This window comes from Acomys minous (assembly GCF_964271855.1).
Source record: "Acomys minous genome assembly, chromosome: 9".
NCBI classification, from domain to species: domain Eukaryota; kingdom Metazoa; phylum Chordata; class Mammalia; order Rodentia; family Muridae; genus Acomys; species Acomys minous.
This window is the reverse complement of record NC_140490.1, coordinates 45500406-45521331: the sequence shown is the minus strand read 5'-3', so window position 1 is coordinate 45521331 and position 20926 is coordinate 45500406. Positions and strand designations below refer to the sequence as shown.

At 42.3% G+C, this 20926-nt stretch overlaps 1 protein-coding gene across 1 annotated transcript in view; it reads right to left on the bottom strand.

Annotated features, from left to right (window-relative positions):
- The window catches only part of FAM120A (family with sequence similarity 120 member A), a 92642-nt gene that overhangs the window by 22673 nt on the left and 49043 nt on the right, over window positions 1–20926 (bottom strand). Inside the window, exons 8-11 of the mRNA XM_084795072.1 lie at window positions 12652–12739; window positions 10352–10579; window positions 7783–7957; window positions 341–590 (exon numbers count right to left, since the gene is read on the bottom strand). Coding sequence (XP_084651198.1) covers window positions 341–590; window positions 7783–7957; window positions 10352–10579; window positions 12652–12739 — 741 coding nt within the window. The remainder of the gene's footprint in view (window positions 1–340; window positions 591–7782; window positions 7958–10351; window positions 10580–12651; window positions 12740–20926) is intronic.

Genomic DNA, 20926 nt, shown 5'->3' with positions numbered 1-20926 from the left:
CACCCAGTGTGGACCTCCAGGTTCCACAGGCATACAGGTTTACTTGTTTTCCTTCTGTCTCTCTCATACACACACACACACACACACACACACACACACACACACACACACACACACACGTTTACAAGCTATACATTTGTCAAACATACCTACTCTAGTATAACTGTTTGTATCATCTATGTGACCTATACTCCTAGACTACACACACACACACACACACACACACCTAAGACAGCACAACTCCTGTAGAGTAAGCTTGTCATGTTTTCCAGAAGACATTGAACATGGTGACTGTGCTCATGCCCCATGTCACCCTGTAGTCCCACAAACAGTCACGCACCGTAAGACGCAGCAGAGCACCATGAGGTGAGTGGGCACATTGGCAGGGTTGAGCATGGCTGGGGTATCCGACCTCATGCAGGCCAGAAAGGCCCTCATCCGGCGGTTCTTGTCCTCCACTGCCTTGCCCAGCCAAAGCCTCTTCAGATTAGGGCACGTCCACTCCCGGAAGGCCAGTGCTTCCACTAGTTCTGGGGTCTGAGGAGACTTCCCCTTGTAAGCTGCCCATTCCTTAATGATCACTGGTGAGACTGCAGAGGAAAAACACAAAGAGGCTCATTGCTGCTTGCTCACTGGCCTGCCAGCCTACACAATAACAACCTGTTCTAGCACTGGCCTCCCTGGTAGAGAATGAGGCATTCTTTCCTTAGCAAGCTGCTAATTCTCTCTCACAATTCTATTCTGTGATTAACAGCTCAATTAGCTTTTCAGTCAGGCCACACATAAATTTCTTCTCAGACAGATCAAGACTTGATTTGCCTACTTGCTGAACGTATAGACAATAGATGTTAGAGACTTGTTGACACTTTAAATCTACTAAGAATTTCAATGCTAATGAAAATGAGCCTAATATATAGAAATGTGGTATTATTCTCTGGTACTCCAATATATCAGCCCAAATTAGGTGCTCTCTTTTTCTACATAAATATTCCACAAGTCATATCTGAGAAGCCATTTACATTTTGCGACAACTTTACTTAAGGGTTTCCTAATTAAATAGGCAGTAGACATTACAGGGTGGCCAGTATGACTGTGTAGAATCAACATTCCAACTTCTGAATCCCAGATGGTGGCAGAACACAGCAATTATCTTCAGCAGGACTTAAGACTGTGCAAAGTTCTCCAAAATTTCATTTTGAAAGAGGCAAAGTGTCCTAAGTTCACAAAACTAACAATGACCTCACATCCAGTATTTCATCACTGCTGGAGTCAAGTCTTACAAACACAGAAACATGACATGGTTCCACAGTCTTCAAATACACCAAGGGAAATCTACAAGGGTGGCGGTAAAAGACAATGCAGCCTGCGATATGGAAGTTAGGACCCCCCAGCTCCACTGAGGTACCAATCTGATGATGGATCTGGATGTACTTTTCTCAAGCAACAAACAGTGAACACAGAAGCAGAACAGAGCCTGTACTCAAGGCTCCATCTGACGTGGAGATCAGGACGGAGCTAAGGATATACTATCCAAACGACCTTGACCCCCAGGTTCATTTTCTCTAATGCAATACCTAAGGCCGAGGAGATTCAGAAAACTCAAAAATCATGGCAGAATCACCCAAGTAACTAGACGATCTCAAGTTCCACTCTGAGTCTAAATAAAGTCAGGTAATATAATATTCTCTTCAAATATATGAAAACTGCCAGAAGTTAGGTTCTGGGAGGTGCAATGCATCAGTTACAGAAAGAAAGAAAACAAACAAACAAACAAACACACACACACACAGTTCAATCTCAACACACAAGACAATAGCATCACATATGGGGACATGATGGGCACAGCTTTGAGGAGAGCTCCAGGCAGTGATGCTGTTGCATGCAGGCCAGCAGGCCAAGCAGGGACACAAATACAAGCACTGCTGTCGTGAGACAAATTCGTTCCATTTACATTTCACTATCTTAGATGAAAATATAAGTACTAACACATTCAAGGCTAGTTAATGTTCAATAGTTTTAAAAGGATAGCTGAGACAACTTAAATGCTTACTCGAAAGTTTATCAACTCAGAACATTCACATGTGTATCAACATATACTTTTTGCTTTTATTATTTTAGGTGTCAAGAAGAAAATCCCCAATAAAATTAGCCATCACCAAGAGGGCCTGTCCGTGGACGCACAATCTAAAGCATCACCATCCCACCTGGTTCCCACTGTGCTCCAACACAAGTCAGCTTCCAGAAGCTTCCTCAGTTGTGCCAACATCAGAACATGTACAATTCCCACCACCACTACCAACACCACCACCCCACACACAAGCAGCCACCCTGGAAGGCCATTCCTCTCCTTGCCTCCCTTTATGGCCAACACAGAGGACACTCAGTACTGAGAAGAAAAGAGCAGGCAAGGCTTCCAACTGAGCATCTGACTAGGTTCCTACATCTGTGACATGTGTTCATTTGTTCATTCATGTTCTTCCCTCTCCCTCCCATTCCATACATTCACCACACAAAATCCAGTGTTCACAGCACACACTGCAGTGACCATAGAGACTACAGGTTTCCTGTGTCTAGAGTCTTTCAGCATTCTAATTCATCTATCTTTGTCGTTCTAGTTCTTTCCCTTTCCTCAGATGTTTTTAGACTATCTTTAATCACTTTTTAAAGCACATACTGTGTTTTATTTATTTTGGGGACCAGATCTCAGTATGTACATGTCTTAGTAAAGGAAATCTCCACAATGACGTGTTTTATGTGTATTCTAGGCACTGCCTGCCTAGCGCATACAGAAGCATTTCCTCCAGCCTTGGTATCTAAAATTTGCCTCATCTGATGCTAAATTATGGACCCTACACCTTGGTCTTGCCTAGACCACAGACACAGAAAGGATGGGTGAGGCTTCTGCCATCTCTCACAGCACTAAGCATTTGGTCATCCACCTGCAATGGTCATGAGCAGCACAGTTCAAATCTAATAGGTGTAATAATCACACAAAGCTTACTTGTAGGACTTGTTTTTCCTAGATGCTCAGCTGTTTTTAAACATGCTAATATTTGGAGACCACTCAATAGCTGTGCAATCGCCGGCCAGTCACTAACCACATCCTGTGAGTACTTCATACGCCGGGCAGGGACAGGACAGAAGAGACAGTTGTGGCAACAAAATACTAATTATAAACATAAAAAGCACCCAGCACTCTCATTATGAAGGGAAAACTAAATAGCATAGCTTATATTTATGTTAAATTAACTGATTACAATATTGTTTTTAAATTTAAATTTTAACATAACATTTTATTAATTCTTTCAAGAATTCCATTTAGTGGTTCCACCATAGTCACCTACTACTACACCCAGATCTACCCCTACCTCTGTAAACCACTTTAAATAACAAATTAAAGAAGGTACCAGGGCACTAGGTTGCCAGGGTGGCACTGTCTGGCCAGAGGCAAAGCATGGATCAGTGGTAGGATCAGCATAAGTCATGCTTATGCTGCCTTTTCAAGGCAGAGCAAGAGGAACCAATAGATCATTCATGACCTGTCACCTCAGTGAATACTAATGTCACCTTTTCTACTGACAGAAAAGCTCTTGGCAGGAGCCCACTTCTAGAAAGCAATAGAGATGAACTCGTTTTTTAATTTAGTAAAACCAGTTCTAGGACAGCAAGTGTTTATGGGATTGGAGGCTCAATTTACAGAAAACACACCCTAAACACTGTCATATTTAAGCTGTCAATAAAAACCTGGTGTTTGCTACCGGACATTGATCATGTCCTTATATCATGCCTAATAAGTATTTTAGGCATCTACCCACAAGCCAAGAGCAATAAGCCCAGTCCATTTTGTAGGAATTCCTAGAGATTCATAGTGGCTGTCTCTATAGCCTGGTGCCACAGAAGTGCCGTTTCAGGAGCATTTGCAGCATGCCACACCACCTTTACAAGGGGATGGAGAATGTAGCAAAAGGATCAGCTTCCAAGACCTGTGGTCTGTGTGCACTGCACTGGGGAGGAGCTGCTGTTGTGCCCGAGAGTGTCCAGGGGAAATTATGTAAGCAACTTTAGCTCAGGATAGAAAGAAAACCTGGACACCATGAAAGCCTCCCCCTCCCTTTGGTTTTTCGAGACAGGGTTTCTCTGTGTAGCCTTGGCTATCCTGAACTCACTTTGTAGACAAAGCTGGCCATGGTGACCACCATCAGGAACTTACTTCTATGTGTTCTGAGATTACTTTGCACCAGGCTACTGGAGTTCACCCACAAGGGTCTTACTATGGAAAGAACCATCCTACACAGATCTGCTCTCACAGGACATGTCTGTGGCTCATGGCTTTCCTTCCATATATCAGTGATCTCATGTACTCTACAGGTCATTCAGGAGTGGCCACAGGTTAGAGTGACATACCAACAAGACTGAAATTCAATCATTTGAAGTTCTAAAAGTTTCATTAACTAACTACACAGGGTCTGCAGATACCCTTTCTTTCCCATATAATGTCCTCGGCCCTACATTATTTCTAGACTGACCCCAAACCTTGAATGATCCTCTTAGTCCTATACAAAGATTAGAAACAAAGAGTACAAAAATGGGGAGGGGGTTCTTAGCACTAAGCCTTCAAAGGTCCTCAGTAATTATACACTCTCTCACAGAGAAATTCTAATTTCCTAATACACTAAAAAATCTCATGTATTCACCTCAATAAACCATAACCATCCATTTGTAACAACTGTTCGTCAATATTCCCCCTGCCCCCAACACACACACAGTTTTCTCTGTGTAGCCATGGCTGCTGTGGAACTTTCCTCTGTAGACCAGGCTGGGCTCAATCTCAGAAATCCACCTGCCTCTGTCTCCCAAGTGCTGGGATAAGAGACATTCACCACCATCACCTGGCCAATTGTTCATTTTGTGACTGCCTAATAGACACTCCTGCAGGAGTCACACACTCAGTAGCAATAAGATATGTTGATAGAATTGATTCCAAATACTTGCCACCTAAGCACAAAGCCCCATTTGACAAGAAGCTATCTCACCAAGAAGAGACTTGATACCCTATGAGCATATAAAGAGGGAGGAAGTCCCCCTCAGTCACAGTCATTGGGGAGGGGAGTAAGGGGGAAATGGGAGGGAGGGAGGAATGGGAGGATACACGGGATGGGATAACCATTGAGGTACAATAAGAATAAATTAATAAAAGAAAAGAAAAGAAAAAGAAAAAGAAAAAACATTGAAAACATAGCTGCTCCTGAATCCTGGGTGAGTATGAGCTCTATCATCTGGTCAGTTTTGGACTGATGCCTGAGAAAAGAACAACAATCTACTTGGCCTTCTGAAGGTTTTGACTCAGGCCTTATTACCAGGGGATTATGAAGGAGGGGGAGTTGGTGATAGAAAATCCAGAAGCACAGCCTTGTCTGCAAAGCAAGACTGATTTATTTTGTTTTATATGTACTGTGTAATCCTGCATACATTTTGTGCACCACATGAGATGCAACACCTTCAGAGGGCAGAAGAGCAAATCAGGTTCCCAAGAACTGGAGTCATAGGTGGTTGTGAGCCACCATGTTGGGCCTGGGAACAGACCCACTGGTCCTCTCCAAGAACGTCAAGTGCTTTGGACTACTGAGCCACCTCTCCAGTGAACCAAATTGTTGTAATGTCAAAAAATAAAAACATAATTTCTACTGCTTTAAAAAAAAAAAGCTATCTCACTGCTTTCCTTCCAAAGCCTACCTGGCCAGGCCCACTCAGGCACACTGTTACTTGGTTCCTTTTTCCCCAAAGCAAGCCCGAACACCTTCTCATTCCTCAACTTCTCCTGCCCTTTTCAGGACACCACTTTCCCCCCCCACACACAACACCCCACCGCTCAGGTGCTTCAGCCTGAGCCCAGAACACTGGCTCCTTATTTGCACTTATTTCTATTCGGGCACATACGTTTTCTGTCTAGAGATCCTTCCTAGTGAAAAAGAAGTCAAAGTATTTAATTTTCAAATTTTATAAAGGAAAAGGAAGGGAAGAGGCAGCCCCAGTCATATCCACATCCTAAAGCCAGGGCCTTTCTGCCATCTCAGCTGTGTCTAAAGAGAAGAGGACATGAGGAACAGCTTGCCACCTCCACCCTTGTCCATCCTCCCATGCTCCTTTCTCTCTCAAACAGGTCAGCAGCCTGCACACTGGGGTGCCTGCTTGAGCCACCTCATATTTTCTTAGCCCAATCTTTGCTTTCCTTGATGGTTAATTCCCATGGGGTCTCCAAGGCCTGCTTGGAACAAAATTAAAGGTAGGTAGGCATTATTAAGGAAAAGGCTTTGCCTGGCCCCTAACATCCTCCATTCCTTATGTACTTTACACATCAGCTTTCCAAAAGACTTGTCTCTGCTGCCTGCAGACCTGAAGCAAGATGTGCGAGGTCAAGATTGTTCTCTTAGTGTCTCTGGTATGGCAGCACACCACACCACAAAGACTCCAGGCCTGAGGGGGAGAAACCAGTCACACCAGGTTCTGTGGAGATGGCATAAGTGATTACTGGAAACTCTATGAAGAATAGCCCTGCTTTAAACACATAAGCAAATAAACTAAAGAACATCCCTTGAGAAACCAATCCAGTCCTCTGGAGCTGAGGATGAGGGCTGAGAAGAGGCCCAGGTCAGAGGCACAGGAATCCACAGGCTTTTAGTAGCGGATAGAGAGAAGCCCTGATGGACCGGCATCACATCTGCCAGCTACAGTTCACAAGCAACTCAGCTGCACCTTTCAGTGTAACTAGCTCTGAGACAGGGGAAGGAAGGGCATTTGTTTTAAAGTCTTATAGGTTATAACTTTGGCACAGGAACAACAAAAAGAAATTTTAAACCAGGTGTTTTGGCTCATAACCTGTAACCCCAGACCTCAGGAGGTTGAGGCAGGAGGACAGCATTAGCTCAGACTGGCCTGAGCTACAGTGTAAGATCCCATAGACTGAGTTTGAAGTTTCTATGCTCAGAACTATACAAGTCAGGTAGGAAGTGCCAGCCATGTGTGTCACCATCTAGTGAGGCTAGTGAGGTCAACATTCACTCACCACAGCCGGAGTCACAACCAAAGGACCTTACTTGAGAGAATTCATAGTACTCTGATTTTAGATTCTATGTTTTAGAGATCATTTGTATACTTCCTAGCATGTAGTGATTTTTGTATTCTTAAACTGTAGATAAAAATGTCAAGAAGAAAGGGCGGCTTTCGCAAAATATGACACAGGCCTCATGAAAGACAATGCTTTGGCCCTCAGCTTTGACCAGCATTATAAACAGTCCTTTCCAGTGTCCCTCCCCGCCCCCCAAGTCGATGAGCTGAAGTGGCCATACCCAGGCAAACCATGGCAGTTCTGAAGTGAGTCCACTATGGCGGCAGCACCTCACTGGAGCTGCTCTCCAGACCTGAGCTGCTGGAGAGCATATGTCTGTGCCTCATGGGCAGGGGCAGACACATTTTGGCTACTAAAACAGGGCAATTAGAGAGAGTGATGGCTACTCAAGATGTTTTCAGAGAAAATCAAGTTTAACATGGAAACCTGCTGTTTTATTCTTTTACCAGATAAGCATCATTACTAAAACAGTACCAAGTGTGGCTTCTCCTCCTGTTCTGAGGGCTCAACACTGTCCTGCCATCCCGAGAACAACCCACCTCCTGCACAAGGAGGGTCTCAGGCAACTCCGCCATGATACGTCTAAGGCTTTAGAAAACGCACAAGAGATTACGAGGAACCGAGGGAAACAAACAATGGATTGTTACAGTACATACATTCTGGTGGAAGTCTGTTCTTTCTAAAAGCAAGTCTCTCAGTTTTCTTTCTGCTTTCTGCCAAACTAAACAGGACTCCGTAAACATACTGACGAACTGGCCTATAGAGCAGGGCGGCCGGAGGCAGGTCTTTGTTGGCTTCATCTTCAATAGAAACAGCAATTTTGATTTCACCCTTTGCATGGAAGAAAGCAGAATAATATTGCACATTTTTCATGTTGAATTTATAAGAAACTCACAGCAATATACTGCATCATCCATTAACGACATAGCTATTCTATCCCAATGGCGTACAACTCGCCTACAGTGAGATGTTTAGGAGAGTCCACTGGCAGTCTGTGGTCCAAATGTATGTCCAGAGACTCAAGGTTAATCCTATTATTACTTTATCTTTAATCCAAAACCAAGAACAAAAGAAACCACATAGATGAGCCAAAGTCTTTTAAACATTCTACACAGATAACACCAGACAACAAATACAGAAGAAAGCATGAAGAATCTACAACTTTTATTCATAGGTCAAGATGGTCAGATGTAATAAAATTTGTAATATTCAATGACCTGTACAAAATCCAAGGAATGCAGTATTCTGAAATGAAAGTCATATTTTTACCAAGCTTTTCTATGAAAAGTTACATGTTAAAAATGATCTCCCTAAGAGAACTCTTTACACACGACCTCAGCGTGTCCCCCGTGTAGTAGGTGCTTACCATGTGTCCTGCCATGGTCGAGGCCACAGACAGTGGCTGGGACAAAAGATGAAAGCATTCCATCCCCAGCTCAGGCCCCAATATGGTAAGGCCTTCATCTAACCCAAGAACATGCCACCAAGAAACAAGCCATTGTGGTGTTTAGGGAGTTGACTGCTGCCAAACTTCAATTGCATAGTATCACAATACATCAAAATGCTCAAGGAATTTTACTTATGTATTATTTGTAACAAAAATACACGCATGACTTTCAATGAATATTAAACACTACTATTAATATCCACCTTGTATATTTAATCTTTCACACAAATTTATTTCAAAATTGCTTTTCTCCTTATCCTCAATACTTTCTTTCCTCTTCACTAATACAATAGTTAAATATACTCTAATATACTCATTTATTATGACGATTTCTCTTACTAGTAATTCTCAAACATCACTATGAAGCCTCCTTCATGTTACTGTGACTGACTCAACTGCACATCATGGCTATTCAGTTCATAGGAAAAGGTATGTATGCATTGCAGCCTAAACTCTCCCTCTACTGAAAAATCCTAAGTAGTACCTTTAAAATCTGAAAGGATGGTTAAGTTTACTTTTCTCAAGCCTGGACATTTGAAATTTGTTAAGAACAGAAGAAAGCTATTAGGACCACCTGCACTCTTCACATGGCTCTACACAATTGCCCAGGCATCAAAGCTGGCAGCACGGATGCAGAAAGTGGCTCCCATGCTGCTAATACCTCAAACTGTGCCACAAGGAATTAGTGCCATCTCTATACATGTTCTTTTGAAAAATGTCTTCCAAAATACTGGATTTTTAACTACACCATAACAAAACCACAACAAAAAAAAAATTGCAATTTTTGATGATTCTCTAAAATAATGCTTTTCTTACGACCACAATCTGACCACTGATATTCATGCATGCCCATGTTAAACAGTAAGACGAGACTCGGAGGCAGTGACAAGTAAAAAGTAGATGAATTAACAGTTGAGTTAATAGCACTGGTTAAATACTCTCTGTGTTTGGATGAGTCACAGTCCACCTCATGAGAACTGTGAAACAAGAAGGAGCCTTTTGCATTTACTGACTCCATTTTACAAGCCACAAATGGATTGCAGAAAATAGAGGCAGGGGAATGACAGGGGCCGTGTAATGAAGAAAACATGTTGATAATAAGATAGTAATAAACCAATTCTGTATGACAAATTTATCACTGAAGTAACTTGTGCCAACACAAAGACAATAAATCACTGAGAAAATTTAGATACACAGAGATACACTGAGACACAAGATTAAAAACCAATCTCAACTACATGCATATTTTTAGCTACCCATTTGGTAAGATACTAACAAAGCAAATTTTGCCACTATATAAAAAGATGACTGGCATTTCTAAATATGTACATTTTAATAAAATTCTGTATTTCATTTTTGGGTCCTATCATTAAAACTGCAGTCAACAAAGTAGAGGAACAAAGTCAAAATGCAAAGTACTATTAAAGGAGAAATGTTATTGCCTGAGGACAAATAATAAAGAAGTCAGGTACCATTTACGACATTAGGATTAAACTGACATTACAACACAAATATGGTGTAAAAAAGACTTTGCCAAGAAAAAATTATGAATCATGAAACAATTTCACCAAGGGTTAAAAAAAAGTTGTATTAAATTGAAGAGGAAAGTAAGATTTTATGATTTGCTTTTAAATTGCATTTATAGAGACAAATTTTAATCTTTTGTTTAATGTTTAGAAACTGGAAACACTTTATAAAGAAAAAATGTTTCAAAAGGAAAAAAAGGGATGCAATGGCTATCAAATACTTAAAGCTACTCCAAGGCCCCTGGATACTACCTTTGTCAGGACGTGGAAGATATAGGGGTACATCAGTCCCTTCTTGTGCCTATGCTCAGCCACTCTCAGCACCTCAGGTGCGACAGGGGGCAAGGGAGGTGTGGTGATGTCCATGTGGTTCCTGGTGGGCATCGACAGGAGGCACGGGATTGGCTGGACAGTGCCCATATGGCTCCCTTTGCCTTCAGCTAGCTGGCTTCCCGAAGAGGCAGTGGATGAACCTTCTGCCTACAGGGCAAAGGGCAGAGAGTGGAGAAAAGAGTTCATGTCCCATTCTTATTATGTCAAACATACAAGGCATTTGTCCTCTTAAACACCAGAGGGCATAGGGATGACTCCTGCCTGCAGTGGCCAGATTCAGTGCCAACCAAAAGGCAGGGTGGCCAGAGGACATACTTACCTGTCTCTCCTCAGACTGCCTTTCACATAAACACCAACAACACATGCTGTACCACACAAGGCAGCACACACTGCCTCCTGTTGTGTGAGGGGCTAGAAGATTCATCTCAAGACGCAGCTCTAGCTCCCCAACCCCGGGCTCCCTAACATGGTGTTTCCAGCTCTCTGAAGCTGCCCCATTCTTTGACCATCATCAAGTGTTTCTGTTTCTGTTGTCCACAAGATCTTGGTTAAAGTCTTACTCTTTATGAAGCTAGCACTCAAAGCATTTGACCACTGTTCTATAATCAGTAATTTAAAACACTGAACTCATATCAGGTCTGCCTTCAGCCTTGTTATTGCTGGTACTCAAGAACAAAATTCCCATCTAAAATTCCCTCTACGGTCATGATAAAGCCCTAAATTTAATTACACACAGGCAAAAGTAAAACAGAATAATAACAGCAACAATGCAGAACACCACAAAAACAAAAAACAAAAAACAAAAAAAACCACCACAATGACTCAGACCTATAAAAATGGATAATACATTTCTAGGTGAAAAATGCCCATTCTGTTAACAACTGCTCACACAAACAGCAGGCATGGGTACAGGGCAGGAAAGCTGGACCACAAGGGACTAACTCTGGGTTGCACCAGTGCCAGGCAGGGCTCCAAGGAAAAGAGGAGCAGAGGCAGATGCCCTGGCATGCTTTGAACTGTCTGAAAAAGTGCCTAAGAATAATTATTATTTGCACAATTAACTTTTTTTTTCTTGATCAAAATGCTGGAAACAAGAACTGCTTATTGTTTGATTTGGTGTCTTCCTAAAACATGTACGTTTTGTGTTTTGGAATAAATGTCTTCATTACAAGAGTATATAATTGAGTGCTAATTTTACCCTTTAATACACAAGTGCCAAATTTGGTCTTAAAAGAAGAACCCACGAAAAATTCACAGGGCCTTTCTACACTTTCCCTCTTCCATGAGAAGATAAATACAAAACAGTGCAAAGTATTTTGCCAGATTCTTTCATGAACAGCAGCTTCTCATGAAGTTTTGTTTTTTTAGCTATGTTTATTACATATACAGTGTTCTGCCTACGTGTATGCCTGTACACCAGAAGAAGGTACCAGGTCTCATTATAGATGGTTCTGAGTTACCATGTAGTTGCTGGGAATTGAACTCAGGACCTCTAGAAGAGCAGACAGTGCTCTTAACCGCTGAGTCATCTCTCCAGCTCCCCCGTGAGGTATTATTATTGCTTAGTTCTAACTGATTCACCATCATTCAGTTGACTCAGAGTTTTAAATTAATTTCTGATACCCAGATGATCTTGCCCAACCCTTTTGAAACTAGAGTCTTATATCTCCCCAGGGACCACAAATGGCAGACATAATCTCACAAATCAAAAAACAAAAAAGGATTTCCAGAAGTCACTACTAGCAGACAGAAGTAGGTAAGAGAGAAATAGAATTGAGTTTACTTTTTTTTTTTTTTTTTTTTTTTTTGAGACAGCATCTTACTATGTAGTCCAGGCTGGCCTGGAACTCACAGATCTACCTGCCTCTGCCTCTGTCTCTGCTTCCCTAGTGCTGGGATTAAAGATGAGCACCCCCACACCCAGTTACTTCTACTTTTACCTAATACATTCCAGGTGCTTTTTCAATCTTCACAACGTCCCCTTAAAAGAGGGCACAGGAAGGCTCAAGTAGCAGGTTCTGAAGAGGAAGGAATGCTATGGGTGCCATGCTTCCCAGGCCAAGCAGACTAAGGCAGTTCTACACAATTCCTTCCCTTTCTGAGCTCTTCAGAAAGCATCTGACTCATGACACATTTCAGAAAGGATTTATCTTTAACTTGGTCACCAGTGCGCATGCTCAGTCAGAAACTAAGCAATAGAAGGTGTGTGGGTTCTATACCTTTACTTGGTCTCCTGGATCTCCCCGTGCCAGTGGCTCTGCATGGCTTCCGGTCTTCTCCCAGCCAATCTTGTTCCCGCTGATGTGGCTAAACACAAATAAACAGGTTCAATGAATACTATGGACAAAGCCACCTTACAATGAAAAAAAGAGCCCAACTATGTCTGTTGACTCAACAGCAATAGCAGTAACTTTTCATGCTCTAATGGCCTTATATTTTCCTCATAATTCTATTTCAGGAATATTTCCTACTGCTTTAAAGGGAAAAGAGGCTATCAAGTATGATTCTTACGTGTAAGGCAACAAAACTTCTACAGGTACCTCGCCTTCATGGGGAAGAGTGTCAACCACCAGTAGAAAGGGAAGAAAAGTGGAGTGTAGGCACAGGAGATATATAAACTCGAGTTTAGAGAACAGGGACAGGGGAAGACAGCTTGGTGGCAAAAAAAAAAAAAGGGGGGGGGCAATATGGGAAAAGGAGGATGTATTTCAAGCAGCACCTGATAAACTGGAAGGCAACTTATAAGCTGCCTGAAGCCTCTGAGAACACTTTACTGGGCAGTATTTTCAAAACCTGAAATGCAGCAGAGGAGTTGTCTGGGTAAGCATTACTTCATAAATTCTTCTTTCACTTGTACTTAAAGGACACAATATTAGCAGGAAATAGACATGGTCCCTAGCAAAGGTAAAAAGTGCTGTCCTATAGGTAGTGGGGACATGGGGACATAAGGGGCTTGACACAGAAAGGTGAGGCCGGGAAGAAAGCCAGCTAACAGGGTGAGGATGGCTGGGGCTGCTCTGGGTACGTGGTTCTAACATCCGTCCTTCACTGGCAGCCCTGTATGCCTAAATTCTGTGATGACTACAGAAGATGCCACTTCAGAATACTGGCTTACCTTTCTAATTGAACTATATGGCTCTCCTACCCACTAATCAATTTCACTTTAGTTTTATCCAGAAGAGGTAAGGAAAACATAAAAGCTGTCCCTCCACCTTGATTCCACTCACTACATGGCAAGTTCTTCTAGCCAAAGACACTGCACAATTACATAAAAAGGTAAAGGGCTTCCACTAGGTTGCCAGGGTCAGAAAAACCACTGTTCTGTACAATGGTCACTACTATGTATAAAGCCTCAACTGCAACTTAACACACAGTAATGACCAAGAGACAAAAGGAACACAATCACCACATTTTTGGTGGTGGTGGTGGGGGACACGACACACACAAAGAGGGAATGCTCTGACAGTTGAGTGGGCAGAGATAAAGAGAAGGGTCCACTCATAGATTGTCATCACTAACTTGTTGAGTGCATGTTGTCCAACTTGAGTCAGTAAATGGACCGCTGAGAATAACGGGGAACGATAAACCATTCAGTGTACAGCCAAGGTGCAGACCTTGCTTATTTCTTATGTGACATAAAAACAACAGAGGTTCTGAGACTGCTTCTAATCAAGAAAACTGCCTGAAATGTTCAGAGTGCACAGATGTGTGTGCAGTGTTCCTGGGGTGCCTGGGGTTACCTGGCACTGGATGGCAACAGTAGGAAGGAAAGCTGAAGGAAAGGGGGCCACACTTCTCTGCTGACTCTACCGCTCAGGTGCAGTGCCATGCTACCTAACAGCCCTGAGAAACCCCACTGGCCTGCTCTGTTCCACATATGCCATCAAGTTGAAAATACAGGAATGCTGCCACCCTGATTGATGCTCACGAGACAGGCTAGCATTATTCTTCCCGGAAAGCATCTTGACCATAGCCAATTTTAAAATAGTCTAGTCCACTTAAATAGAGTAGCCACTACTTCACAATGTAAGGAAGCAAAGTACATGGTCAGGTTAAATGCTTTGCTTTGAAGAACAGATGAAGTTCAGCATTCTGTAATTCATTTGTCACAAATGATAACACCATAAGCTTATTCTTAGAACCAGACGTCTCACCAACTAACATTAGCTCTCTTTAAATTTAACCCATACCCACATGGCATAAGTATTTGATGATCAAATTCAGGCACAAAGAAATAAATCTAACCCTGACCTCCAAGAAAAAGGCACTGGACTCAGTCCCAGATGTACTACTCCAGATTCTGCTACATACTGTCACAGGACAGCCAGCTGTACATACAGTTCCACGTACATACAAAAACACAAGCAAGCAAGCACTTCAACTCTGACTCCGTCTCTGTGGAGACAGCTGCAGAGGGAAATGCCAGTGAAACAGAACAAACTGTGTAGGCTGCCAGGCTGCTAGGCAGCACCACACCAGTGATGCTTAGGTCACAGGAACCTGAAGGTAGCAATGTGTTCCAGCCCTAAACAATCCCATCCCACATGAGGTCTCCCTTCAGAGAAGAGGCAAACTCTTTTCTCATCTGACAGTAGGACATGGCTCATGCTTTTCAAGACACCAGTGTCTACAAGCTCTGTATGTGATAAGATTGATATGAAACAGCTAGCAGGCAGATAGACTATAGACTCTCTTGCTGAAGAAATAAATATCAAAGTTATTTTTCCCAACATATAAAATTCTGAGTTGCCTCAATGGAAAGACCTTAGAAATGTGTTAAAAGAATCAAAATGTAGGGCTGGAGAGATGGCTCAGCGGTTAAGAGCACTGACTGCTCTTCCAGAGGTCATGAGTTCAACTCCCAGCAACCACATGGTGGCTCACAACCATCTATAATGTGATCTGATGTCCTCCTCTGGCCTGCAGATGTACATGTAGGCAGAGCACTGTATATGTAATAAATAAATATTAAAAAAAAAAAGAATCAAAATGTAAATGTGAGTTCTGGCACATTAGCCCAACCACTCAGAAGAAAGTCATCCGCTGCACACAGCAAACCATTCCCAGCTGTCTGTAATATCCTTGAACCCCAATATAGGGAAAAAGGAATTCTCTGTTAGTCACCTTAAAAAAGAAAGAAAGAAAGAAAGAAAGAAAGAAAGCCAGCCCATATCTAGAGTCTCTATGTCCTGAAATACGAGGTCAAGGCACTGAACAAAATTCTTTAGCTATCTTACACTAAAAACCAAATAATTGTTTTACTTTTGTATTGCTCTAATATTTAATTTTTGAACAGTGTGACAGCTACCATTTATTCTAGATATATTAGCTTATATAATTCACAAACAACTCAGTAAAACCCTCTTCCACATTTGAGCAGGAAGCTATGTAACCACAGCTAAAATGCCAACCCAGACCCTGCAAGGGCAAGGAGCAGCCCAGCAAGCCTTTGAACGTTGGAACATTGGCATTCAGCAGCCATTTTTCCAGGGCTCATTTTTCACAGGTTAGATGTGATCCTCTGGGAGTCACATGCTATTAGAATTAGTGGAAGAAGCTTATGCAAGAAATACTACCAAATTACAGGATAATGTAACTCAAAATCACCAATACATACTGCACATCTTATTATATTGAATTCTCTCTCTACCTAAGACACATACATTATATTCACAAAAACAAGGCAAGTCTTTACAAAGCCACAAAACTGAAGTGTTCGTTCTGTCTGAATAATGACTTTTTAATACACATTTAAAAACACCAGTAAAAAGCAATATTTATCAAATGAGCATTATTTATTAAACATTAAGTATTCACACATTATACTTAGATGCCCAACTATACTTAAATAATAAGCATATTAAGTATAAAAGAAAAGGAAAAGGAAAAACTGTCCCTAAGATATTATTATAAAATATATTTTAGTATATGCAGAGAAATATAAGGTATTATGTATAAGCAATCCTTGGCTGACCACCATCTAGACTTGGAATTGTGCAGTATTTTTTAATGTTAGAACTCTACATAACTACGTCTACTAAAGGTGGTAATTAGCAAAACTATGTAAGAATTTAATGCCTTTAATCCCAGCACTAAGGAAGCAAAGGCAGGAGTATCTCTGTGAATTCGAGGCCAGCCTGGTCTACTGAGAATCCAGGACAGCCAAGGCTACACAGAGAAACTCTGCCTTAAAAAACAAACAAAGGCACAAAAAACCTCCAAGTTAGTCATCTCCTTTGATTTAAATCTTACAAGTCCAAATAAATCTATAAAAGCAATTCAAAACAAACACTTCCAATATAGACCCAACTATAATTCTTACTCCAAAACATAACTCAAAGGTTCAATAGAGGCCAGGAAAAGAAAAAAAACATTACCAACTTTTTTTTTTTGAGCAAGAAGTGTGTTCTGGTGCCCATACAGCTTACCTCTTCTGGTGGCCTGGCTGGGTGGCAAGTGGGCACCCACATCACAGAAGACCCCAAAGGAAGGAAGGGTTGGGCAGAGCCACATCACATCCATCCAACTGGAGAAACCAAATGCTGGACAAGCATTAAACAATAAAGGGCAATGAAGGAGTAAAGCATAGGGACTGCTCAGCTCGTGCTGTCCACAGCCTGGCAGCGTGGCCTGGCATCTGCCCACCAGTCAATAGGAGCCTCTGGAGCCTCTGTGGCCTTGTGGGAGGACATCTCTGCAGCACAGGTGATGCTCCCTGCACAGATGCCCTGCTAGCCCTCTAGAAGCTCAGAAAGCTCTCTTAACTGCTGAGCCATCTCTCCACTCCATTACTTTTTGTCATTTAAAAATATCTGCCTTATTATTTGCAGGAAACTTTTTTTGCTTTTTATTTCTTCTGAAACAGTCTCCAATCATCCATCATCTTACTTAAGGTTGAGGCAATAAGACCACTTACTCTGTAGACCATCCTAGATCACAATCTGGCTAATTGCACCCAGTATAGTACCACACAAAATAAACTCAAGGAAATGTTTCTAAATTAGGAGCTGATGGTCTGTTTTCTGCCATGGCATTTCATCCTAACTACAGAGTATTTACGGTGTGTACTGTGCTTGGCCAGAAGCATGGCCAAGTAGTCTTGGGGCGAGAGCTAGCAAGGAAAGTCACATAGAGGTGTAGGTAATAAGGACACTGAAAGGACTCTCTTCCCTGCTAGTTTACAGTACAGATACTGTAAGGGTTGACAATCCTCTGCTGAAGGGGTTGGAATTATACTTCTGAGATTCAACTGTATACTCCTTTCTTCTTCTTCTTTTTTTTTTTTTTTTTTTAAAAAAAAAGGTCTTTGTAGGCCAGGGCCCATTCAGCTCTGCAAGGCCAGGCCTAGAGACCAACACTTAATCTGTCCTCTGCTTTCTACATTTCCTTTGGGATGCTACAGGCCATTGTGGACAGTCCTCCAGTACAACATACCATCAGAGCACACTTCCTCAGCCATGTCTACTGGCAAATACAAGTGCTCAAGCATTTCTTGGGTAAACAAATAGATAATGTCCTTTCCCTCAAGACTCCTAAAAACATAGTGTTGGTCAAGCTCACATCAAAGGTAAAGTCCTGACTTACTATTCCTACTGTTTTGTTCCTGCTTTGTTTGAGTTTTTGAAAACAGGACCTCACATGTACCCCAGATTGGCCTTAACTACTATGTAATCCAGGCTGGCCTCAAACCTACATTAATCCTCCTGCCTCGGACTTCCAAGTACTGGAATTATGAGTCTTATTTATTATTAAGATACTAGACCTGGGGGCTGGAGAGATGACTCAGTGGTTAAGAGCACTGTCTGCTCTTCTAGTGGTCCTGAGCTACATTCCCAGCCACCACATGGTGGCTCACAACCATCTACACTGAGATCTCATGCCCTCTTCTGGCCTGCAGGTATACATGCAGATAGTGCACTCATATACATAAAAGTAAATAAATAAATCTTTTTCTTTTGAGATTTATTTATTGATTATTATGTATACAGTGTGTCATCTGCATGTCAGAAGAGAACACCAGATCTCATTATACATGGTTGTGAGCCACCATGTGGTTGCTGGGAATTGAACTCAGGACCTTTGGAGGAACAGCCAGTACTCTTAACCTCTGAGCCATCTCTCCAGCCCACTAAATGAATCTCTTTTTTTCTAAATAAACCTTTAAAAAAAGAAAAGAAAGACACTACAAAGCACTTTATGTTCTGATACAAGGTCTCATCATGCTACCTAAGCTGAGCACTTGGGCTCACAAGAGCCTCAGTCTCCTGAGCAGCTGGGATTACTATGCCCAGGGTCCAGAGCCACTAAGAGCACCAAGGTCTGTTCTCATATGTAGATGTGAGCTGCAATAACACACTCTACACACAACACACTCTGGCCTAGGATCCTCCCTGAGGACTGTAACCACACTCATAAACCCCAACTATATCAAAGGATCTACCATAAGCAAAGCTTCAAGTCCAGGGCTTCAGGAAGAAGCACTTTCTATCCTCTGCTGCCTTCCTCAAATTTCTAACACAATTTTATATTTCCTGTTATAAGTGAGACAACCAATTCAAGGAATTAATCCCTGGATCACACAACTCTAGTCCAACCTTGACTGGAGGTTATATATGTAGCAAGTTTCCAGAAGAACATTTTCTCTACAATAATGGCAAAACACTAACTGCCTGCACCAGCAGTTCACATGCCCTTTGCAAGAACAAGATGGACAGGAAAGAGTAAATTGACAGTATACGGGGAAAGATCATGGGAACTTCAAGAAGGAACTCTGGGAATCCAGGAACAGCCACCCAGTCTTTAAAACAGCACAGAGCTGAAGACACTCTCATCCTAACCAGACAGCAGCATGCTTCTCTGTAGGCATAAGGTTACTGTGTAGTTTAAATTCTGATTTCCTGTCTAAATGTTGGGTAAACTCTGCTCAATTGTCCCCCTGTTATGTCAATAAAGCAGCTGACAGCCAATCAACAAGCAGAGGAAGGAATAGGGTGGGACTTCCTGCCAGCCAGGGGAGGAGGAGTTAGGAGCAGAAAGAGGGGATTCAGCAATGGGTAGAGGTTCAAGGAAGATCAGGAAGAAGGAGCTGGAGCTGAGGAAAGCTACAAAGTACAAGTATCACTGAGATGTTTGCCAGGAGTACGACAAAATAGCATAGAGGGCTAAGAACAGACTTAAACTGCTCAGATTGTACGGTGAAGCCTTGTATTATAAAAATGTCTCAATTATTTGTGTGATAGCCAGGTTAAGAAATAAGCTATGAAAAACAAACACTGTTTTATAAAAATAACTTCAACATTTCTCAATGTCCACCTCCACACCCAGTAGTCAACACCTACCCTCTCCAAGCGACTACCTAGACCTGTTACTGTCCCTGCAAGGCTCAGAGTCTAAAGCTTTCTTCTGCCTTCTGTAAGTGTTTCACAATTTACAACAAATGTTCCTTATACTGACACCTTGGTCTTCAGACCTAGTCAGGCGCCTCAGAACTCTAGAGCGGAGAGCTTCTTAGATCACCTGCCAGTGACTTCATGTTCAATGAGAATCACAGGGTGCCTGTTTAAAACGCCCATTTCTGTGGTGGCAAGCCAGAGATTCTGGTTCAAAAGATCATTTAAAAGTACAAATTCTAGGTAACAATTGTTTACTTCCTTTGGCCTTCCTACCTACAGGCAGTGAATATTTCTCAATTTTACACATCTGTGCTCCAGGCAGTCTGTGCAGAGCCAGTAAGCACTGCTCCAGGCCAGCAGACATCTGCTCCCATGTTGTAGTTGATACATGAATGCTGAAGATTGCACCTCTCAAATCTCTCACGCCTGAGGGCAAAGGTAAGTGCAGCATGTGCCACCTTTGCTGCCCTGGTTATGTATCCACAAGGCAGGGCTCAAATTCAGGACAAGACAGTGGACTCACAGGAAAGGTAGTTAATTCGTTCCCTTATTCCAAAAGTATGTGAGGGGGCAGACGAGGATACATTATGATTTCTGCCATCTGATTTTAAGCAACTGTGCATTTGTGAATTCTATTACTCTCTAGGAAGAAGTGCAATCTGAACCAAGGCGGCATTCCACATTGTGGCTAGGCAAATAGTGCTATTTCAAGAATGGTCCCAGCTGGGCATGGTGGTGCACGCCTGTGATCCCAGCACTCTGGGAGGCAGAGGCAAGCTGATCTCTGTTGAGTTCCAGGCCAGCCTGGTCTAAAAAGCAAGTCCAGAACAGGCAAGGCTACACAAAGAAACCCTGTCTTAAAAAAGAAAATAAAAGAGAAGAGAAGAGTCCTTTGAGCTAACTGAGTCTGAAGAAGGGGAGCCCAGATGTTAATGCTGTCAAGGGAGTTGGTATACATGATGGGCCTGTGGTGCCACAAAGCAACCCTAATATTTGAGCTATGACATAAATGAGTTACTGTCACACTCTCCCAGGTTCCTGGGATCTCCAGCTACAGGGCTAAAACAGCAAGACCTGGCACTGGGCAGACCTGTCCTAGGTA